The sequence below is a fragment of the Rhinolophus ferrumequinum genome, chromosome 14, assembly GCF_004115265.2.
Source record: "Rhinolophus ferrumequinum isolate MPI-CBG mRhiFer1 chromosome 14, mRhiFer1_v1.p, whole genome shotgun sequence".
Taxonomy (NCBI): domain Eukaryota; kingdom Metazoa; phylum Chordata; class Mammalia; order Chiroptera; family Rhinolophidae; genus Rhinolophus; species Rhinolophus ferrumequinum.
Window position 1 is genome coordinate 72,431,156 of NC_046297.1, and position 20,148 is coordinate 72,451,303.

General features: G+C 57.1%; 2 protein-coding genes across 14 annotated transcripts; both read left to right on the plus strand.

Moving 5' to 3' along the window:
* Window positions 1-260: 260 nt before the first annotated feature.
* On the plus strand, window positions 261-11,451 carry ZFP41 (ZFP41 zinc finger protein). Of its 10 annotated transcripts, none has more exons than XM_033126969.1 (5): window positions 261-2,551; window positions 2,915-4,255; window positions 5,766-5,903; window positions 9,318-9,478; window positions 9,702-11,451. In XM_033126969.1, the coding sequence occupies exon 2, from the start codon at window positions 3,102-3,104 to the stop codon at window positions 3,696-3,698; it is 597 nt and encodes a 198-aa protein (XP_032982860.1). In that variant the 5' UTR covers window positions 261-2,551; window positions 2,915-3,101; the 3' UTR covers window positions 3,699-4,255; window positions 5,766-5,903; window positions 9,318-9,478; window positions 9,702-11,451. The 10 variants fall into 10 exon arrangements, with proteins under 10 accessions (XP_032982860.1, XP_032982863.1, XP_032982862.1 ...); XM_033126972.1 differs by having other exon boundaries at window positions 261-1,966; XM_033126971.1 differs by having other exon boundaries at window positions 261-1,486; window positions 1,858-4,255.
* Window positions 11,452-11,579: 128 nt separating this feature from the next.
* GLI4 (GLI family zinc finger 4) lies at window positions 11,580-17,829 on the plus strand. 4 transcript variants are annotated; one of them, XM_033126964.1, is made up of 4 exons: window positions 12,383-12,513; window positions 13,931-14,092; window positions 15,775-15,891; window positions 16,747-17,829. In XM_033126964.1, exons 2-4 carry the CDS (start codon window positions 13,969-13,971, stop codon window positions 17,664-17,666), a joined length of 1,161 nt encoding a protein of 386 aa, XP_032982855.1. In that variant the 5' UTR covers window positions 12,383-12,513; window positions 13,931-13,968; the 3' UTR covers window positions 17,667-17,829. The 4 variants fall into 4 exon arrangements, with proteins under 4 accessions (XP_032982854.1, XP_032982855.1, XP_032982856.1 ...); XM_033126965.1 differs by lacking the exon at window positions 12,383-12,513 and adding an exon at window positions 12,526-12,868; XM_033126963.1 differs by lacking the exon at window positions 15,775-15,891 and having other exon boundaries at window positions 11,580-12,513; window positions 16,794-17,829.
* The last annotated feature ends 2,319 nt before the right edge of the window (window positions 17,830-20,148 follow it).

Consider the following 20,148-nt stretch of genomic DNA (forward strand, 5'->3'; position numbering starts at 1 on the left):
AGCCAGGGACAACCTGGGTCCCTCCGGTGTGGCGTGGGCCCCCGGCCGAAAGCATCGGCTTCCCGCTCTCGAGGCCAGGCGCGGCGGGCAGAGGTGGAGGCTGCGCGAGGACTCCGTAAAGGCGTCGCCCCGGGCCCTGCACGCGCAGCTGGCGAGGCTCTGTCGTCGGCGGCGGCGGCGGCGGGGCGCCTGTCCCTGGCCTCAGCACAGCTGCTGGCCGCTGCAGGCCGGGGCCCAACAGACTGTTTGCGTCATGTTGGCCCCAACAATCCCCTGGCATGGGTGCCTGGATCTCAAACCCACTGGTAATCCGGTCTCTCCTTGAGACCCAGGCTCCTGGAGGGAGCTTGGGTGAGTGAGTTTTCCCGGAGCCCGGCTGCTGCTGGATACCCAAAGCTGCCTGTTCCGAGAGGTCCGGTCCAGAGAGCAGAGGAACGACACTGAAGTTGCACAACAGGTACCAGCACCCAGCCTTGGGCCAGAGCCCTCCTCTGCTCCCGCATGTGGACGGAGTTGCCTGTGTGGCGGTAGCAGTCACCGGTGTCTACAGGCCTGTGACACGAGGGGACCAAGACGATGACCTCTAGTCTACTCCGTTTTGAACAACTGTTTTATTCCTTGGTGTGCACGGCATGTAGAGAAGGGAGTAAATCCAATCCCTGCCATTAAGCACCTGCCACCTTGAGCTGGGCGGACAAAATAATTGGAAGGTTTCCTGAGCACCGATAAGTACAGACTCTAGACAAGTAACTAGAGACGCAGGGACAAAAAAACATGCTCCTTGCTCTCAAGAACTCTGCCTCATAGGGAGACTGCCACATCAGTGACAAGCCACATGTGGAGTGACAAGAGTCCTGGTAGGGGGCACAGTGCTTGGAGCACAGAGCAACCCCACACAGGCCTCAGGTCGCAGGTTCAGGGGCCGAGTGGGGTGGACATAGGGCCCAGGTGAGTTTGCACCTGCCTTGCAGAGCGGCGACCACCAGGGCACCAGGGTTGATTGCGCTTACGTATTGGTTCGTGGTTTTCACCTCATTTTCCTCCCAAAGCTAGACCCCAACTCAAACTCCTGCCTGCTTGACTGGTGCTGTGTTCCTCGGCCCTCGTTGCACCCACCCTCCCTAGGACACATGCCCCCTTCTTTCTGCAGCCTCCCCTCAGCACAGGTGACCTTCCTTCATCTTCAGTCTGGCTCCCACCTGATGCTGAGAATGGCCTCCTCCCAGAAGACACATCCAGTAGAACCCTCTGAGTGACACTGGCTGGAATCCACATCAGGTGTATCTAAACGTTTCATTTAGAAGAAACCAGACCCTCAAACTCCTTGCTGGGAGATTTGTGCAGCCATTTTATGTGTTGCTTCTATGTGTGGGAGAGAAGGGAGGAGCCTGGGTATCCCCTTTGACCTAACAGAGAGAATTCAAAGTACTTACACCGCAAGGCATGTGTCACTTGGGATGTTATCACCCGGAGCACCACACTTTGGGTAAGACGGGCTCCCTGGGTTATGGACCCCTTGTATGTAGGGTAACCAGCACAGCCCTGAGATGCTTCTGCTGGAACGCCTCTGTAGTGGAGCTCGAGGATCAGAAGATGCTGTGCTTTCTTGGGAGCACAGAGGAAAGGGCTATCTCCTGATCTCGTGTAGATTTCTTTCGCCAGCGTCTATGGAGCCTGAAGTTTATCCAAGCCGATGCTGGAATTCCAGGCCTAATGCTGGAATTCCATTAGCTAGCCCCGAACAAAGACGCAGATCAGAAAAGAAATAGATGAGGGCTCTTAAATGAAACATGAGCCATGCAAGTCATGTTTCTTACATGCACCTTGGGGCCGCCTGATGCCTGTTTGAACTTGCAGTGAGATTGGGATGCCTTTAGATGGAATCAGGGAGAGCAAATGTCAGACTTTTCAGACAATGCAAGCAAGTACCTCGCTGATGGTTACCTGCAGTTCTGGCCTTCAGTAGGTGAGTACGCTCCGGTTTGGTGCTACAAGGAAAGCTCGAGTCACGCAAGGAAGCAGGGAGTGGGGGCTGTGTTTGGTTGATTAGGGAGGCCTCTCTGGGAAGGGCCCTTGGAGCAGAGCCCTGAATGAGTGAGAGGCCAACCCCACAAACGCCCGCTCTCAGGGCCTGTTTTCGGAAGCAGCCAGGTGCTCAGCCAGAAGAATTGGGTATGTTTGTGGGACCTAAAGAAGTCTGGATGGCTGGAGGGCAGTGAGGGGCTCGGCCATGCAGTGGGTCAGGAGTCTATAGGCTTGTACGTGAGGGAAGCCCCTGGGGATTTGAGCAGGGATGGGATGGGTTTCACTGGCTGCTGTGTGAAGCTGAGGTCAGGAGGGGAGGGCCGGGGCATGCACCAGGGAGCTAGCCCCAAGTTTCATCCAGCTCGGAACCCATGCTGTAGTTGATGGGAGGTCCCTTCCACGACAGGCACCAGTGGCTCAAGCAACCTAGCTCCCGAATACAAGAGGTGGAGAAGAAGTGAGAAAAGGGTGGGAAAAACTCCAGTTTGGGGACCACAATGTACATGTCAAATCCCACTGGACACAGGTGTGAAGCCCCCGTCCCCTGGCAGAGGAGGAAGAATTCCTTGCTTAGCAACTGAGTAATCAGTGCCGTTTATGGAGATGGAACCTGGCAAGAGTGTGTGGGGCGGGGTCCTGGGAAATCAAGTGTTCTGTTTGGTCGGGTCCAGTTTGAGACACTCATTAGATGTCCAAGTGGAAGTACATGAGCAGGGGAGGGAAAGGGGCCATGCCCCGTGGGGCCCATCTCCCCAACCTGAACTCCTCTCCATCCTTCTGTCCCTGAGCATGGAAAGAGCTCACTGGTTTTTGCAGACACTTGCTTAATTCTCAGTCTTGCTTCTGTCCAACAGCTAGAGGATTGGTGGCACTCTTCTTTCTGTTGCAGAAAGAAGCTCTGTCCCAGAGCTTTAATTACAGGCTCAGAAAAGTGAAGAGTTACGTGTAAAGCAAGACCTTTCTGAAGAAGTGGAGTTAAAAAAAAGGACTTTGTAGGCTGGACACTTGTGCCCCGACATTTCTCCTTAGCCCTTACTGGCTTCCTGTGGTCCCTCCTCTCCTGGGAACAGAGAAAGATGGAAAAGCCCACGGGCCAAAGAAAGAAGACACAGAGCCCAGAGGAAGACACAGGCATGCAGGAGGACACTGCCAAGGAAGAAAAGGTGTGCGGTGCAAAACGGCCCAACAAAAGAGGCGCTTTGGCTAAAAAGCACAGTAAGGCACCCAGCCTGAGTCCTGAACATGAAGAACACATCTTTGATGCTTTCGATGCTTCCTTTAAAGATGACTTTGAGGGGGTTCCCGTATTCATTCCTTTTCAGAGAAAGAAACCCTATGAGTGCAACGAGTGTGGCCGCATCTTTAAGCACAAGACGGACCACATTCGCCATCAGCGAGTTCACACTGGAGAGAAGCCCTTCCAGTGCGGTCAGTGCGGGAAGACGTTTAGGCACAGCTCCGACGTCACGAAGCACCAGAGAATTCACACGGGAGAAAAGCCCTTCAAATGTGGTGACTGCGGGAAAGCCTTTAACTGTGGCTCGAACCTCCTGAAACATCAGAAGACACACACTGGAGAGAAACCGTACGAATGTAAGGAATGTGGGAAGACCTTTGCCTACAGCTCGTGTCTTATCCGCCATCGGAAGCAGCACCTGTGGAAGAAGCACTGAGCACAGGGAAGCGGTCCGCTTGGCCTCCCGCTGCCGCCTATGCCTGTGGTGTCCACTGGGCTTTGGCCCTGTCACCTGCTCCTTGAAGACGCTGGTCTGCAGACTCCTGGCCCACTGGGTCCCGAGCCCATCCCCATGCAGCCTGGCAGGAGGCCTGTGGCTCCAAGCTACATGGCAGAGCTTCTGTGGTGAGCACTGGGGACCCGCTAGACTGGACCAGACCCCTGCTGTCCCTGCTTGGCTGGTGGCGGTGACAGTCCTTCTCGGGCTGGAGCACTAGTCCATGAACTCAGCCCCCTTCCCCAGGAGCTGGACCTCGTGTGTCCTTCCGGCCCAGCCATCACCCCACATAAGTGGCTTTGCTTACCCATGTGGACCACTTAGGACACAGCTCCTGGGGCTTAAATGCTGCCACCGTGGGAGCTTTGTGCCCTGGCCATGTAATGGGGGTCCCGGGATGCTGACAGCAGCTTCGATCCAGCCTGCATCTGCCACACAGGAGACCTTCAGACCCAACGCGGTGTGCCCTGCCTCCCAGGGGCCAGCTCTCCATTCAGGTTAGTTCCACTTCTCTGTGCCTGGTTCCCACGTTCCATCTTCCCCCCTGGTCAAGTCCACGTGCTATACCCGCCTTTGGTTTCCCTCCAGGAGTGGTCTGCATGGGGCTCTGTGCTCTCCAGGGCAGTGAGGTTTGTCCCCGAATCTAGACAGTTTAAGGGGGGCCTTCTCACCTGCTCTTTGAAGACACTGGTCTGCAGACTCTTGGCCCAGTGAGTCCCGAGCCCATCCCCATGCAGCCTGGCTGTCAACCAGGAGGTAATATGGCTTTTTATTAGGAAAATGCTGATACCTACATTTTCACTGTTGGGAACCAAAAAACTAATAATGGCCTTAGTCTTTGGGGATTCCGTCCTGCAAGAAGGCCTGAGTTAGGGTACAGACAGGCTCTTGCGTCAGGTAGCCACGGACGACAGGGAGGGTGCCACAGGTGGAACTGTAACAGAGTCCTACTCTTGTTCTTTCTAAAAGCTGTGACGATACACCTCCGCCTGAGCCGGGTCCCTCCTCCCACACCCAACCTGCCTAGACCCCAGGTGATGGGAGTAACCTGTGGCCCAGCACGTCTTCCCTCTCCCTTCACCCTCCACCTGTGATGTGCTCTCACAGTCCCGGAAGTGAAATCTGATGAGGCAAAATTGTTCAAAAGCATGTGCCAGAAGCTGGCTTAGGGGAGATACACGCTATGTGATCCTGCATTGAAAAGGTTGCCGGAAAAGACATTACCAGGACAGGGACGTTGGGGTCTAGACTGTGCACTGGGTGGCAGGGCCATGTCAGCTTTGAAGCTCCCTGGTGGGATCACGGCCTGTGGCCAACCCGGACAAGTCCGTGTCATGAAAGGTGCTCACTTAGGTTTTCGAGGACACAGGGTCTGCAGTTCACTTTCAAATGTTTAGCAAAGAAACGGTAGTAACAATACAATATGTGCACTGAGAGAGTGACAAAGCAAGCTGGCTAAATGCCAACCATCCTGTAAATGGCCAGATCATCACTGTTCTTGGCTTTGTAGCCAGAACGTCTCCGTCACTACTCAGCTCAGCTGTGACATGTGACAGCAGTCACCCACACACAGCTCACAAGTGATTGAGCCCGGCTGTGTGCCAATCAAGCTTTATTTACAAAAGCAGGCAGCATCTGGCCTGTTCTAGGTGGTGAGTGGAGAGCTCGTCCCCATCCTGGAAACCTCGAAGTCCTTCCGAACAATGTAGGCAGGGGGAAAGCTGGGGCGGGAAGTGGAAAGACACCGTGGGGAGGGGCTGGGAGGTGCTCAGAGCAGGCGTGCCCTGCTGCTTCTCTGGTGTGCTAGGGAGGCTGTGGCATGGACAACAGGTGTCAGCCACAGCCACGGTGCTCACGCGTGTCCTGGGGTGTCTGCATCCACTTGGTTTGCTTTAGTTTTTGTCTGTTAGAGTATTATAATATACCCTGAGACGTATGTTAAATATATTGTTACAGGCTATATATCATCCTAAACAATGCCGTAATAAACATCTTTTCCACATTTAGGGCCAACAGGACGGGTCCCCAGAAGGGGAATGACAGGCGGAGATCATTCTGGCAAACAGCTTCCTCCAGGCTGTGCCGTGTGGGCACCCAGCAGCGCCCAGAGGGCAACTATACTCTGGCCTCACTGACAGCAGGCAGGTGGGTCTTGATCCTTCCCAGTTTGTTAGGAGAGAAGAAACATGCTAATCTCATGCGGAAGAGGGTCTCTGGAGAGGAAGCAGGTGGTCAAGAGCACAGGCTCTTGGGCCAAGGGCTACCGCCCTGACCCCGAGCTTTGGAGATGTGGGGCCTTGGGCACCCTACTTACGCTCCTGTGCCTTGGTTTCCTCGGACGTGAAATGGGGCGCTGGCGGTGCTTAGCCTGGTCCAGGGGCTTGAGATGGGAAGTCCTAAGTGCAGTGCTGGCTCACCCTGATGGTCTGACGCATGTCAGCTCTTGTCACATGCTCGTGCTCTCGGGGAGGCGCACACTTGCTCATGTGCATGAGGTGCAGCCGTGCAAGCTGACACCTTCAGGACCTCTGCCGGGAAGGGACAGCAGCCACCTGGGAACGACAACTGAGACTGAACCCACCTGGGAATGACAACAGAAAAATGCTCCAAAAAACCAGCACCCTTGGAAACTCACAAAAATACAGTTTACAGTAATGAGAAAAACCACACATTTCAAACTAAAACAGTTAGCGGTCTTTTTTGCCTCTTGTCATTTTGGTGCAGACAGATGGGCTCATCTGTCATTTCTTCTGAGTTACCAATCACATCACACCTCCACCGAGCTGAGCTCCGAAGCCAAATCTTTCAGATTAATCTCTTTGGTGTTTTTTGTTGATGTTCAAATGATAGTTATATTCCAGGGAAAAAAACCTTCTGAATAACCCAAGTCAAAGAAACACAACATAACGAAAGTTATAAAGTACTTCAGCCTCAAGGACAGTGAGAACCTCTGGGTCAAATGGAAATTTGTAGCTCTCAGTGCTTTTATTACGGTTAGCAGCAGAGCTGGGAATGAAGCTAAACATCCAACTTTAACCATTATTAAAAGAACAACAGGATAAACTCAGAGAAGGGAGAGAATATGAAGAACAGAAATTAGTAATGGGAATGGAGACTGTTGAGGGAATTAAAAGCGTCCAAATTGGTGCTTTGAAAGGACTATTAAAACTAACGTTCTCTGGCAACAGGACCAAGAAAAAGAGGGAGCCAATAAGCCATTAGGACTGAGAAGGGGAGGATGACAGCAGATGCAGCAGAGATTAAAAGGTAAAACACTGAGCCGGTAAACGTGAGAACCCGGAGGAAGGGGGGTATTAGAAGCCAATGCGAGAAGTAGCCTGCAGACCCCTATACCCGTTCAACAGATTGCACTCCTGCTTTGTAGTCTCCCCACGAGTGCAGGCTCAGATGGTATGTTACTGAGTTCAGGACTAAGTCCAGTCTTACACGGACTAGAAAAGGGGACACGCGTCCCACCTTATTTTATGAGGCTAGTGTGACCGTGGTATCAGATTGCAGCGCAGTGTCACATGCTCGTGGAGCAGAAGCCCTTCACAGAATCCCAGCAAGCCAAACAGTGGCTACAGGCTACCGCGGCCCGGCCAGCTTAGGTCTAGGTCAGAATGGCAAATGCGGCTCGAAACTGATGTCATTTTTCACGTTAACAGCTTTAAGGGGAGTAGGGCACCATATTATCATCTCAATAGCTGTAAAAATCTGTGTAAAATTCCATAGTCATGATTAGTATCTTTTCATAAGTAAGGCATACAATACAATTTTCTGAACCTGATACAGCATATCTTCCAAAACCTATAGCAAAACATTATATGTTAGGGTTAAACATTAACCAGCAACGCCTTCGAAATCAAGACCAACAGGATCTTCTGTTCCTGGCTGTCACCACTTCTGTTCAGCTTTGTCCTGGAGATTCCAGCCAGTGCAGTAAGAAAGGGGACGAAGTAATATGCCTAAGGTTAGAGTGGAAAATCCTAAGTGTCATGATTAGCGGATGATACTACTGTCTACATAGAAATCCAAAAGTAATCACAGACTATTGAAATTATTATTAAAGGTTTGGCAAGGTTGTCACATAGGAGGATACGCTAAGTCCTCGTTAATATCATCTAGGTTCTGTGACTTTAAGTGAGTCGACGGTAACGAAACCAGTGTTACCGCAGGCTAATTGGTATAAACAGGAGTTAGGTTCCTACACGATCTTGTCAACGTCAGAACGAAACGACGTTATTCAAGAGCTGCTGTATATCCAGAAGAATTGAGAGCAGGGACTCAAACGGGTCTCTACATGAAAGTTCACAGCAGCCATTGGTAGAAACAGCCCACGTGTCCATCCACAAATGAAAAGATAAGCTGTGGTCTCCCTAGACCATGAAATACTGTTCAGCCATAAAAAGAATGGGGTTCTGCCACGTGACATGACGTGATTGCACGTAGGAGACCTGATGCTGAGGGGAGAAGCCAGACACAAAAGGACGAATTCCGCACAGTCCGTTTCTCTGAGGTCCCTCCAGCAGGCAGAAGCGGAATGGGGGTGGCGAGCTGGGGCAGGGACATGGGAGCTTCATGGGTGCAGAGTTTCTGTTGGGGAGCTGACAAGGTTGTGGGTATAAATGGTGGTGACGGGTGCTCAGCACTGTGGATATTTAATGCCACTGAGTTGTACTCTTAACAAGTGGTTAAAATCGTGAACAGGTATATTTTATCGCAATGAAAAAGGTCTATTGAATTTGATGTGCTGTTAACGGACAGTAACTTGAAAAAGCTGCCGTCCACGTCAGCAGCAAAGCTGTCATTTCCTGGCAAGTTGAGGTTGTGTACACGCTGCTGTGAGAAGTGAGAAGTCTCACTCATTGACGTACATTAGAGAAGCTTCTGGGCATGCGTGCGCCCAAAGAGACATAGTAATATTCACAGTGCGCGTGAATGTCAGAAAAACTGGGAATGACCCAAATGCGCATGGACAGTGAAGTAGGTAAACACACACCCGATGTCTGTGGATCCAGAGAGAACTCTGAGCAGACACACAGTGTGGTTTCAATTTTATAAAGTGCAAAGCCAGGCAGAAGGAAGCAGTGTGCTGTTTGGGTTACTTGTGTCGTAAAACCAGAGAGAAAAGCCCACGAATGGCTCCCACGCAACTTGAGAGAATGTTTCCTCAGGCAGGCAGGGCCCCCATGAGGCTCAGGTGTTGGTGTCTGCTTCCTAAACTGGGTGGAGGGTAAAATGGGTGTTTGACCCACTGCTGTATATTTCGTCATATACACCCTAAGTGTACGTGTGTTTGATAGATTTCCCAACTTTCTTAAGTTTTTAAAAAAGAAGCACTTTCCTCATGACCTTGTTGCCTTCCAGGTCTGAGGTCAAAGATTAAGCCTTGCGCTCCGGCCCCTCCCCACCCTTACCCCGTCACCTCTGGCAAGGACCAGTTTCCATGTGATCAAAGCCATTTCCTTACTTTCACAGTTGGCATTTTCCAACAGAGGAACCAGGTAATAATTGTGCTTCTTTATTTATTCAAGAGGTATTTCTCATCCTTTTCAGGATGGGAGAGCAGATGACTGCAAAGGAAGAAGTTCCCAATGAGCTGTGCATAAAAAGGAACCTCAAAACCAGAAAGTACCCACATTCCTGAGCTCCAAGGTGAACAGAGGTCAAGAAGGAGGAGAAGAAAGGAAACCTCGTGCTCCGGCCTCAAAGGACAGGTGGGGACACAGGTGTGGGGAGGGCTGTCCCTGCAGGAAAGCCACACTCAAGGGACATGCCTGGAGACAGGGTGAGCGGAGGGCAGTGTTTCACCTGAGGCTCCGTGAAATGGGGAGCCTGGAAGTGACAGTGGGGAGCCTTCACGTGGCTCTCAAACCTTTTCAAAGGTTAAGAAATGCACCGTGGGCAGACCTCATGAGTGTCCATTCTCGCCCCTTCCAGGAGGCCCTGTCAGCTCTCCTTCAACCGGCAGTCTAGGAATGGGCTCCAGGTGGAAACACCCGTAGGCTGAGGAAGTCCCTGGTGACATACGCAGAGACCTCAGGGCACCCTCCCGCTGTTGCCGGGAGACCTAGAGGACTGAGCCCAGACCTGCGGGGCATCTCGTGCCCACACGGCAGGCCCCGCCACGGTCCAGCATGGATTGTGCAGGGATGGCTCCAGCATCACCTGACGCCAGGGCAGAGGCCACAGAGGACCTTGAATGACACGGGGACACCTGTGATGTCCTGGGGACTTGACATGGGTCATTCTTCATGCCGGCGTTCTGTGAGCTATGCCAGCGTCTGCCCTGCAGGCCTCACCCACCTGATCTGAGGACCGGTGGGAGCCAGCGCTGTGGACAGTGGGCAGTGAGGGCCTGACCAGTGACTTTGGCCTCTGGTTGCTCTTACACCGGGGTCCAGTGCATTCCTGTGGAAGCTGTGGGCAGCAAGGTGTCACCTGGGCTCTACCTCTAGTGACCTCACCTCATCTCCGTCCCCAGTTTGGGCACAAGATCATTCATGGCTTCTGCAAGTGAGCTAGACTGCCAAGACACGCTGCAGGGTAGATGCGACCGGCGGGTGGGGCTGGGGGTGGGAAGACCATGACGCTGGACCTTGGACATTTGCTCTGGAGCGGGACAGAGAGGTCATGGTGAGGTCAAGGTTCTCAGCGAGCCAGGATGGAGGGGTAAACAGTGTCTCTGAGGCCCAAGGAAGCAGCGTTGGGACCAAAGAAGCAGTGGGCTGGGGGCCAGACTAGGAGCAGCCACGAAGAGGACGGCGAGGCCTCCGGGTCCACTGCCTGAGGACAGCGCTCTGCTCCGGACGCAGCCTGTGCCTTTGAGAACCTCTGTGTGCCAAGCTCGGAGCTCGCAGCCGTCTGGTTTCTTCCTCACAAACTGCAGCTGCCTGTTAGGGACCCACTGCGTGCTCCTCTCCTTGAACAGAGTCCCCCCAGCAGCCAGGCTTGGCCTCAGGGGCGAGGCTGACGCTGCTTCCACCGCCACCTGCAGACATGGGTCCCGGAGGCCCGAATTGCTGTCCGTGGGGCGAACACCGGGGGCCTCAGCCTCAGTGCATACCTTGCTGTCAGTGCTGGGGGTGCCCAGTGTCAGCTACACACAGCGCTCCGCAGGAACTCCCCATGACACCTCGCACGCCCCGTGTCACTGCCGCCTTACCCATGTGGCATTCTGGTCTCGTTTGCTTTTAGTGTCCATGTCTCTTGATTTTAGTTTGTTTCCTGGTGGGCTTGAACACTTGGTGTATCGGCATTCTCCTTACATCTCCCGGTGAAAAGTGCGTCTGCGCCCACGTACCTGGTGGCTCGAGGTGGCCATTGGGCCATAAACGCTGTCACACAAGGGGCAGTCTTGGGCCTGTGGCCGTGCAGACACTCCCTAGTCTGTTGTTTCCCACTGTTATTTTTATCGTCCAGAAATGTAACTTTCTAACTAGTCAAATTTGTTGTTGAACTTTTACTTTATAATCTCTTTGCTCCTTCAGTCCTTACTGAGCACAGTGCTCTACACCTGGGATGGATGCTCTGTTTGCTTCCTGCTGGTTTCCTGTGGTTTGCTGTCCCGTGAGTCCTAGTCCAAGGCCACCTCACTGGCTCCCGTGTTACTCCAGCTGCCTCCTATCCTGCTGCCTGTTGACACCTGTTTGCTCCTGTAATAAACACCTGTCCTGATCCGTTCACTGCATTCTGGTCACCTCCCTGCAGTTTGGGGTACAGTCAGGATTCCCCAGGGAGATGCTGCTGGCTCCCTGGGAGAGAACGCTGGCGCTGTGGCCCAGCCCAGGGTCTGGCCTCCGGCCGCAGAGCCAGAGACCCAGCTGGTCACTGCCTGCAGCGCATCTCTTGGGGGCAGCCTCTCATAAATCAGAAAAGCAGTTTGCTATAACTTAGGATGAAAGTGACCCCCTGCAGGGACAAGATACTGTGTCCCTCTGCAGACAACCACCTTGGTGGCCCTCCATACCTGGGAAATTAAGTTAGGCTTCGCCAGTTGCTTGGTGCCTGCAGCCCTAACCTCTGGAGGGGTGTGGGAGGCACCAGGCCCGCTTCCTGGGACCCTGTAATTGCCCCGCCCCCAGCCCTTGCTCATTCTGTCAGCCTCTCAGCAGCTGTTCTCCCGAGGGGCGAGGGGCGAGTCTGCCTCCCAGAAGGGCTCGTTTACAATGTCTCAGGACATTTTGGGTTGTCACAAATGAGGGGAGATGCTACTGGCACCTGGTGGGCGGGGGCAGAGAAGCGGTCAGCATCCTACAGAGGGCAGCCTCCCCCTCCCCGCCCCAGCGCAGGGCCCTCCGAAACTTAAGCACTTGACGAGATGCCTGTTCAGGCTGAGCCTGGCAGGGCCCCTGTAGAGGGGGGGAGAGGAGGGCGGAAAACATGGTGATTGGCTCAAAGTCTGAGTAACTAGAAGCCCCCAGGTTCCCCCTTCACAGGAAACAGGAAGGTGCCCCACCCCGCCAAAACGAATCCAGCGGGCGACACTGGGTGGCCGGTCACGGAGACCATGTCCAGACAGAACAGGGGGACTGGTGAAGGCCGGGGCCCCCGCGCCTCCGTCCACTCTCGTGGACGACACGTCCAAAGCGGACTTCGGCGGTGTGTGCTCCCATCACGAGCGTCGTGGCCACCGAGGTGGCGGTCCTCCGGGCGCCAAGAGCGGCCCGGAAGTGCGCACGGCCTGGGCGGAGCGGGGCCTGGGCTCACTTCCGGCCGGCGCGGGCGCGGGCGGCCAGCTCCGGCCGGGGAGGTGAGTGGACGCCGGGCGGGGCGGTGACTTGAGGGGCGCCCGGCCTGGCCTGCGCTCGCGCGTCGTCCCTGCGGGTCTGGCCCCGCGGCTGCCGCCGCGTGACCTTGATCCCGGGCCCTGCCTGGGACCACGGGTGGTCGATCCGCGGAGTGGCGGGCGCACTGGCCCCAGGCGATCGCCTTGTCCGTTTGCGGGGCGCCGCCCCACGCGCCCGGAACCCCGGGAGCCGTCATGCCCGCTTTGCACATGGGAAACTGAAGCTCAGAGAAGTCTCGAGTCCGAGGCCCGTGGCCAGCGAGTGTGAGCGCCGGACCTCTGTCCGCGCAGGCGGCTCTCTGCTGCCAGGCTCCCCGAGGTCGGGCCTTTCCCCACGGGCACAGGCTCCAAGCTGGGAAGAGAGGGGGGCAGAGAAAGGTTTGCTCCTGGGCCGGTGGCGTTTGCGTCCCTTCCGCCTCAGCCGGTTGCTGCAGCAGGAGCGTGGGACGTGCGCTCAGAGCTTGTGCTCGCGTCCCTGTGGGCGCCCTGTGTCACCACCACCTCTGCTCAGACAGCCAGGGTAGGGCAGAGCGTGCCCTTTCTCAGATAAGTCCTAGGAAGTTAACCGAGAAACTTAAGGTGTGACTTAGGGGGTTGAGGACCCGCACCCAGTCCCAGCCTGTGTCACTCACCTGGCTGCCTGTGACCCTGCCCTTCATTAGGGGATGAGGCCTGCTGGGGGCTGACCTAGAAGGCCCGGGCGCTGGTGACAGCCCCGCTAGGGCTGCCTCCCCTCTTCCTGGAAGCAGGTGCTGTCTGCCGGGTCTGCGGAGCCTGCACTGACTGGTCCTCCTTCTTTACCCCAAGGAAGGAGTCCTGCTTCATCACAGCGTGAAAAGATCATCCTTCTGACATTGCATAAGCCATTCTTGCAAACCAAATTAAAGTACCTTTGTCCTCAAAGGAGGCGCAGAGCGCTGTGGGAGTCCCTGCAGGTTACCGTTACAGCCTGCAGCCTCTGAGGGCTCTGCGGGGTCTGAGGAAGAGGGTTTTACTTTCTAGGAGTGTCTCGTTAAGATTTAATCTAGAATATTGATGCTCCAGCAGACGAGGTTCAGTTTTTCGCCATCCCCCAGGGCCAGGGGCCATCAGCGGTGGTGCAGGTTTTTCGGGGAGAACCACCGTGCTTTTCTCTGTGAGTGAGGCTGTGGGCTGTGAGGACACTCCAGGCCATTTTTTGGGACACAGCTTTTTGGTGTGGTCCCTGCAGGTGTTGGTGCTGTTCCATATGGACTCGTGTACCCCGGACCCGATCGCCTCACACCCCAGACCCCACGTGAGGGGTTCTTCCCACGAGCTCACCTGTGGCTGACGGGCTGCTGGCATTGCCCTACGCATATCCCTGTGAGCCGCTCAAGTGCCATGGTTTTCGTTTCCCCAGGTCCCAGGTGTGCAGACCTTCATCAGGCCTTGGGGAAGATGGCAGCCCTGGGGGATGGTCAGGAGCCCCCTTGTGTCCCATCCCCTGTCAGCCTCGAGTCACCGGGGACACCTGGAGCCCACCACCACAAGGCTCGGCTTCACCTCCGTGGTCATCAACACGGTACTTGCCCGGCACACCCACCCTGCGGGCGGGAACCAAAGCAGCTCCCTGGGTTCTGGGACCCCTGCACCCTCAGGTTTGGGTGGGGCTCAGGCATCATTGGTTGAGTTTGGGGGCCAAGTGTCATGAACAGTGGTTCCCTAGGGGACAGTCCTCTGGGACTGCATTTCTTTGGCAAGAGGGTGGTCAGGGCAAAAAGAAAAGCAGCCTCCACGCCTGGGTCCCGTGTGACAGGAGCAAGTCCTCGCATCTCCTTCTCCAAGCCTTTGGAATGGGCAAGCTGGTTTGAGTGGGGTCCCAGGAACCTTGCTCCACGCCCCTGGAAGGGTCTGGGGATGTCAAGGTGTAGAAGTAGCCCGTGACTGGCCGGGGGAGGATGTCCAGGCTCCGTGGCACATGGTGCCCTGGGCCCTGCTTGTGCTCAGATGTCAGGGCGTCCTGGGGTCCTCCATGCCCCACATCCCACAGGAGGTCTGGCCTGCCCCTCTCATAGCCGAGGACACAAGTGAGCTGGTGACAGTCAGGGCGAGGGCCCAGGGTGCTCCATCCCACTGCCCACGTTCTCGCTCTTGGTGTTCTCAGTTGCGGTGAGGGATATAATGACAGCTGAAATTTGTGGAGCAGCGGCTGTGCTGAGTCCCAGGCTCTGGAAAGACCATGTTAGGTGGGCATTAACAAATGAGAGGTCGCAGGGTGGCTGAGGTCAGGAATTGGGTCACCCTCAGGTCAGTCCAGGACCGGAACCTGAGCTCGTAGCCATGCCCGGTGCTGCGCCGGGCTCTAGGAGCCTGCCTGGCCCCCTGTGCGGCCCTGTGGAGGGCCAGGCGGGGTGGGCGTGGGCTGGGTGCTGCCTGGAAGGAGCTTGGACGCCACCCAGCACATAAACTGCACAGGCCTTTGCCTGACTAGCTCCCTCTCCCTCCGTGATGGTTTTGGGGTCCTGTCCAGAGCTCAGCCCCACAGCCTTCGGGGCCGTGCTCCCCGCTCCTTATGCAGTCAGCACTTTGAGACCCACACTTCAGTGGGACCTCTTGTCCCCATGTTTCTGATGGGGACGTGGAAGCGCAGGTGTGAGCCGATGGAGGCCAGCAGGAGTCTGACCACATCAGTCTGACTCAGGCCCACACCCTTGACCCCCATCTGGGCCCAGAAAACAGTGGCTCCTCTTGAGGATGTGGAGTGGCAGGACATAGGGCCGGGAGGGGCTGTCCCGGAGGACATGCTGACCAAGCCAGGCCTGCAGGATAAGAAGGCTGGTGCCCATGCAGAGTACAGCTGCCCCTGACGGGCTCCACCGGCAGAGGCCAGCCACGGGCAGCCGGAGCCCGCAAGGCCAGGCTTGGGGCCTTTGACCTTGTCCAGGTGCCCTAAAGTGCCAGGGGCTTTGGCCAGTGGGAAGGAGTGTGGGTTGCACAGCCAGCAGTTTCAGCACTCCCTGTGTTATGCCAGAAACAGAAGTGGGGGGACCCTGCCCACAAGGAAAACAAGCAGGTTTGACCCTAAAGAAAAGAGATGTAAGCCACCAGGCAGCCCCTCCTGCCTGGCACTGGGCAGGCTCTGGAGGGAGTGCCATGGGGGAAGGAGGTGTGTTGGAGGGTGTGACCTAGGAGCAGGTGGCATCCTGCAGGGTGGCTGGATTTGAGAGGAGGGGGAGTTGAGCCCCAGCTCCCCTGTGCCCCTAGGCTCCCCCAGCTGCAGCCCTGAGGTGCTGTCCCAGCCACTGAGGGAGGAGGAACTGTCCGAGCTGGATCTCCAGGAGGAGGAGGAGGTCCCGCTCGGCAGGGACACCTGCTGGCCAGGTGAATGATCAGAACCCGCTTGGGGTGAGCCCAGGAGCACATTTACCCATGGCTGCATGTGCCAGACCCTGCGTCCTCCACTGCTTTGGGCACGAGCACTGCCAGGGCCCTGGGCCCCACTCATCCCTGTCTCGGAGCTCCCTTCTGCCCTCCCCCCACTCCTCACTCACATCACTGACGTTTCCCGGGGCTGTGAGTGCCACCCAGACCCCTCCCCTGAGCCCCAGACTCCTGTAGCCACCTGCCTGTGTGCCTGGGGTCTCTGATCAGCACACTGCCCCCCTCACACAGACCCGCAAGGAGGGAGTTGTCCTGGGGCCCCCTCCTGCTGTGGAGTGCCCTCGGCCTCCACTTGTCCCCCAAATCAAGCTCTGGTCCCCACCCCCTTCTCCCCACTGCCTGGCTGGGGCTGTACTAATCCAGGTCCTCAGCCTCTTGCTGCTCTCCAACCCCCCCCCCCCACGCCTCCATCTGGAGATCCTGAACTATCAGGCAGTTCTGGGGGGCGGGAGGGGGGGCAGGGGAGCTGGGCCAAGAGGCGGTTGCCACCTAACATTGGCCAGCCCTTGGAGGAGCTGTGGGCCTGTGGGCCTCGGGAAGGGCGCCCCCTTGCACAGCCTCGCTCCTGCAGGGATCTGGGTGGCACCCCTTTGAGCAGAGGGCAGTGTGCTTCCCTGAGTCTGACTGCTGTCAGGTTTGCAGGGCTCTGCTCTCAGCCTGGTCCCAGCACTGTGGCGCCCCCTGCTGGTCCTGTCACCTAGAAGGGCAGACATAGTGGCGCCCCCCCCACCACCACCGCGGAGGTGAACTGGCGGGTGGGCGGGTGCCATCTGCCTCTCCTGTGTCTCATTTCAGATTCTGAGTTGGAGCCCGAGCAGGCTCTGTCGTCTCCCCACCTGCAGGGTCCTGGGGAGGAGCTGGATCAGGACGGCAAGGCGCTGAGGACCCTTCTGAGGTCTCTTCCTCGAAGGCCCATGTGTGGGGACAGCTTTGGGCAGGAGTCCAGCTTGGAGCAACCAGCAGGCCAGCCACCAGGGGCCGTGTCCTGTTCTCAGAACAGGGGTGCCTGGTGCATGACGCTCGTGCCACAGGGAGCCTCTGGGACTGACAGTGGCCCCGAACTGGGGGACAGCTTCGGCCGGGGCTCGGGCCTTGGGGCCCGGCAGGGCAGCCCACGGGGCGGGAAGCCGCACAGGTGTGAGGCCTGCGGCAAGAGCTTCAAGTACAACTCGCTGCTGCTGAAGCATCAGCGCATCCACACGGGCGAGAAGCCCTACGCCTGCCACGAGTGCGGCAAGCGCTTCCGTGGCTGGTCGGGCTTCATCCAGCACCACCGCATCCACACGGGCGAGAAGCCCTACGAGTGCGGCCAGTGCGGCCGCGCCTTCAGCCACAGCTCGCACTTCACACAGCACGTGCGCATCCACAACGGCGAGAAGCCATACAAGTGCGGCGAGTGCGGCCAGGCCTTCAGCCAGAGCTCCAACCTGGTGCGGCACCAGCGGCTGCACACGGGCGAGAAGCCGTACGCCTGCAGCCAGTGCGGGAAGGCCTTCATCTGGAGCTCCGTGCTCATCGAGCACCAGCGCATCCACACCGGCGAGAAGCCCTACGAGTGCGCCGACTGCGGCAAAGCCTTCCGTGGCCGCTCCCACTTCTTCCGGCACCTGCGGACGCACACGGGCGAGAAGCCCTTCGCCTGTGGAGCCTGTGGCAAGGCCTTTGGGCAGAGTTCGCAGCTCATCCAGCACCAGCGCGTCCACTACCGGGAGTGACAGGTGCAGAGGCTGCGGTATAGCCAGCAAGGGACACAGGCCCGCAGCCAGGCCTGGACGGGCCGGTTGCAGAGGGAAGGCTCCGGCCCGCTCACCCTTCCGGGCTGGCGCGGCCGGCACCGCATGCCGAGTGTCCGAATAAATTCTTTTTAGTTAATGGAAACCCGAACTATTGCTGCCTGGGCAAGGCCATGGGACTGCTTCTGGTTCCTGAGAGCCTGTCTCCGAGAGGAGGGGGGTGGGGGGGTGGGGGTGCGGGAAACGGGGCTCCGTTTAGTCTCCGATCTCATGGGACTGAGGCCTCATGACTTACCTGGAGCCACAACCAGGGCGTAGCCGGGCGCCCCAAGGTGGCCGTTTCCAGATGCAGAGACCCAGAGTGGGGCTGGGAAGACCGGCTGGCCCAGACCGAGGTAATGCGGTCCCCTCGCGGATCTGGGAGAGTGCGCGTGGCCCGTTCTTCACACAGCAAGTAGCAGACTGCTGTTTGCCTTCTTGCGTGGGCACTTGGCGGTGACTAAGGCCAGCGGGCTCCAGTGGAAGGCTGCGCCTGTCCATTATTCCTGCGCATGTGCGAAGCGGTCCCGAAGGTGGGGGCCCAGGCCTTTCCCCTCGACAGTGTAGGCGGTCTTCAGAGCTGCCATGTCTGCCTTGAAGCTGCTGGACTTCCAGCTCTGGAAAGAGCTCAGCTGGGTGGGGATGGCCCAAGTGTCAACAGCATGTGCCCACTCCCTGTCCCACCTGCCCTCCGTGGACAGTGTGGCACCACCCTACCCCCACGCCCGTTGACGTGTGCCGGGCCCCTCCCCAGTTTCTCTTTCCACTGGGACCCAGTTCACAGAGCCCTGTGGTTGGGCTGCCTTACTGCTCCAGGCCACACTCCCAGGGCCCCGTGGCCACCAAGTGTTTTGGGCTCCCTTGCCCTGCACCCCCACTCAGTGAGAGGGCGGGCAGCCAGGCTGTCTCTGGACACAAGCTTCACGGGTTAGGGCACCTCCTCGAGTCATCCTTGCTGATGTGCAGTGGCAGTGGCCCCGAAAACTCAGTGCCTTTGGCCTGAAAGATGTGCAAATGTGCTTGTCCCCGTCTCCCCACTCCTTGCTCTCCCGAATACCGCGAGGCAATGTGGGACTTCAGCCTTTGAGCAGCCAGGCCACAGAGCAGCAAGCAGGGCCTCCCCAGCTTCGTGGGGAGTGGCAGGGTCAGCCTGTGCTCTGGGAGGGTCGTCCTGCCGCTTCAGCGCCGAGGCTGGGCTTGTATGTCCGCACTGACTGGGCCATCAGGCCCCTTCTCTCGTGCCATACAAACGTCACCGCCAGGGGATTCATCTGCAAGTGAGGGAGAGGAGACTAGGGGCCAGAATTTTCTTAGGATTGTGGTCTGGAAAGGGGGTACATTCTTGGGGGACTTGGTCTGTGTTTTCCTAGAGTAACTTCTGCAACATCACTTGCAAACAGTGCCAGCTGACACAGCCTGTGCAGTGAAAGATGGCCATGGAACCCCACTCTGGCAACTCATGGGTGAGAATGGAGCCCTTTCCACCCTCAGATCCTAAGAGGGTTGTGTGCCTTACCTGCAGGCTGAGTCCAGTACAACCCAGTTGGGTGAGAGGCTAAGGACTGACTGTCCTGTAGCTGCTACAGAGTCCACAGGAGGGCTTCCCTGCAGGGTCTCTTGGGGCTGCATACGCTTCCATCCACTTGTCACAGCCCGCCTTCCCCTTCGTCCAAGCTGCAGCCCTTCTTGGACCGGCTCCGTGCATCCCCCTGCGTTGCTGTTTGCAAGTCTCATGCTGGTCTCAGTCAGTCCTGTGAAGCGGACCTTGTTTCATGTGGTGTGAGAACCCACGACGGGACCACCCAATTGTGTCACTTGGGGAGCTTGCTGAAAAACAGATTCCGCCCAAACCCTGGGGAGACAGATTGAGTAGGCCTGGGGTGGAGCCAGGGAATCTGGATTTAGTTCCAATACCCCCAGTGATGATGGTGCGCCAGGTTTGGGACGTTCTGCTCTCATCCAGCCCCCCCCTTAAAGCAGGTGCTCCGAGCCCTATTGACACCACCTGGACAGGCACCTCAAACCGCTGGACAGCTCTGGCTTGGGCTGGAATCTGTCCTTTCACCTCCAGTTACTCCCAGCTCTGTCCTCTGGGCCTGTCATAACCTGGCTGCACTCGTCCATAGGAAGGGTCCTCAGGATTTGCAGGTAGCTGTCATGCCCAGGGTCCGAGCTGGTCGCAGGCCTCGTGGACTGGCCTTAGCAGTGCACGGTAATGACCTCACCCCAGTCCACGCCAGCGTCCGCCATCCATCCCCTAGACCACTCCAGCAACCCAAATCTCCCTCCTCCTTCCCTCTCCCACGCATAGACCAGAGGTCTTCTAGAGTCACAACTTGAGTGCCCCTCGCTTGCCTCCCAAAGCCCTTCCGACGGCCTCAGAACCCTACACACCGAGTCCCCTTGCTCGAGCCCTCCGTCCTGA

What these genes read in the sequence shown, in the direction of transcription:
- ZFP41 (XM_033126969.1), top strand. Translation starts at nt 3,102, where the DNA reads ATGGAAAAGCCCACGGGCCAAAGAAAGAAGACACAGAGCCCAGAGGAA.
- GLI4 (XM_033126963.1), top strand. Translation starts at nt 12,271, where the DNA reads ATGTCCAGACAGAACAGGGGGACTGGTGAAGGCCGGGGCCCCCGCGCC. An exon ending in GGCCAGCTCCGGCCGGGGAG is followed by an intron (nt 12,514 to 13,930) that starts GTGAGTGGACGC and finishes TCGTTTCCCCAG; the next exon opens with GTCCCAGGTGTGCAGACCTT. An exon ending in CCTCCGTGGTCATCAACACG is followed by an intron (nt 14,093 to 16,793) that starts GTACTTGCCCGG and finishes CCCCACCTGCAG; the next exon opens with GGTCCTGGGGAGGAGCTGGA.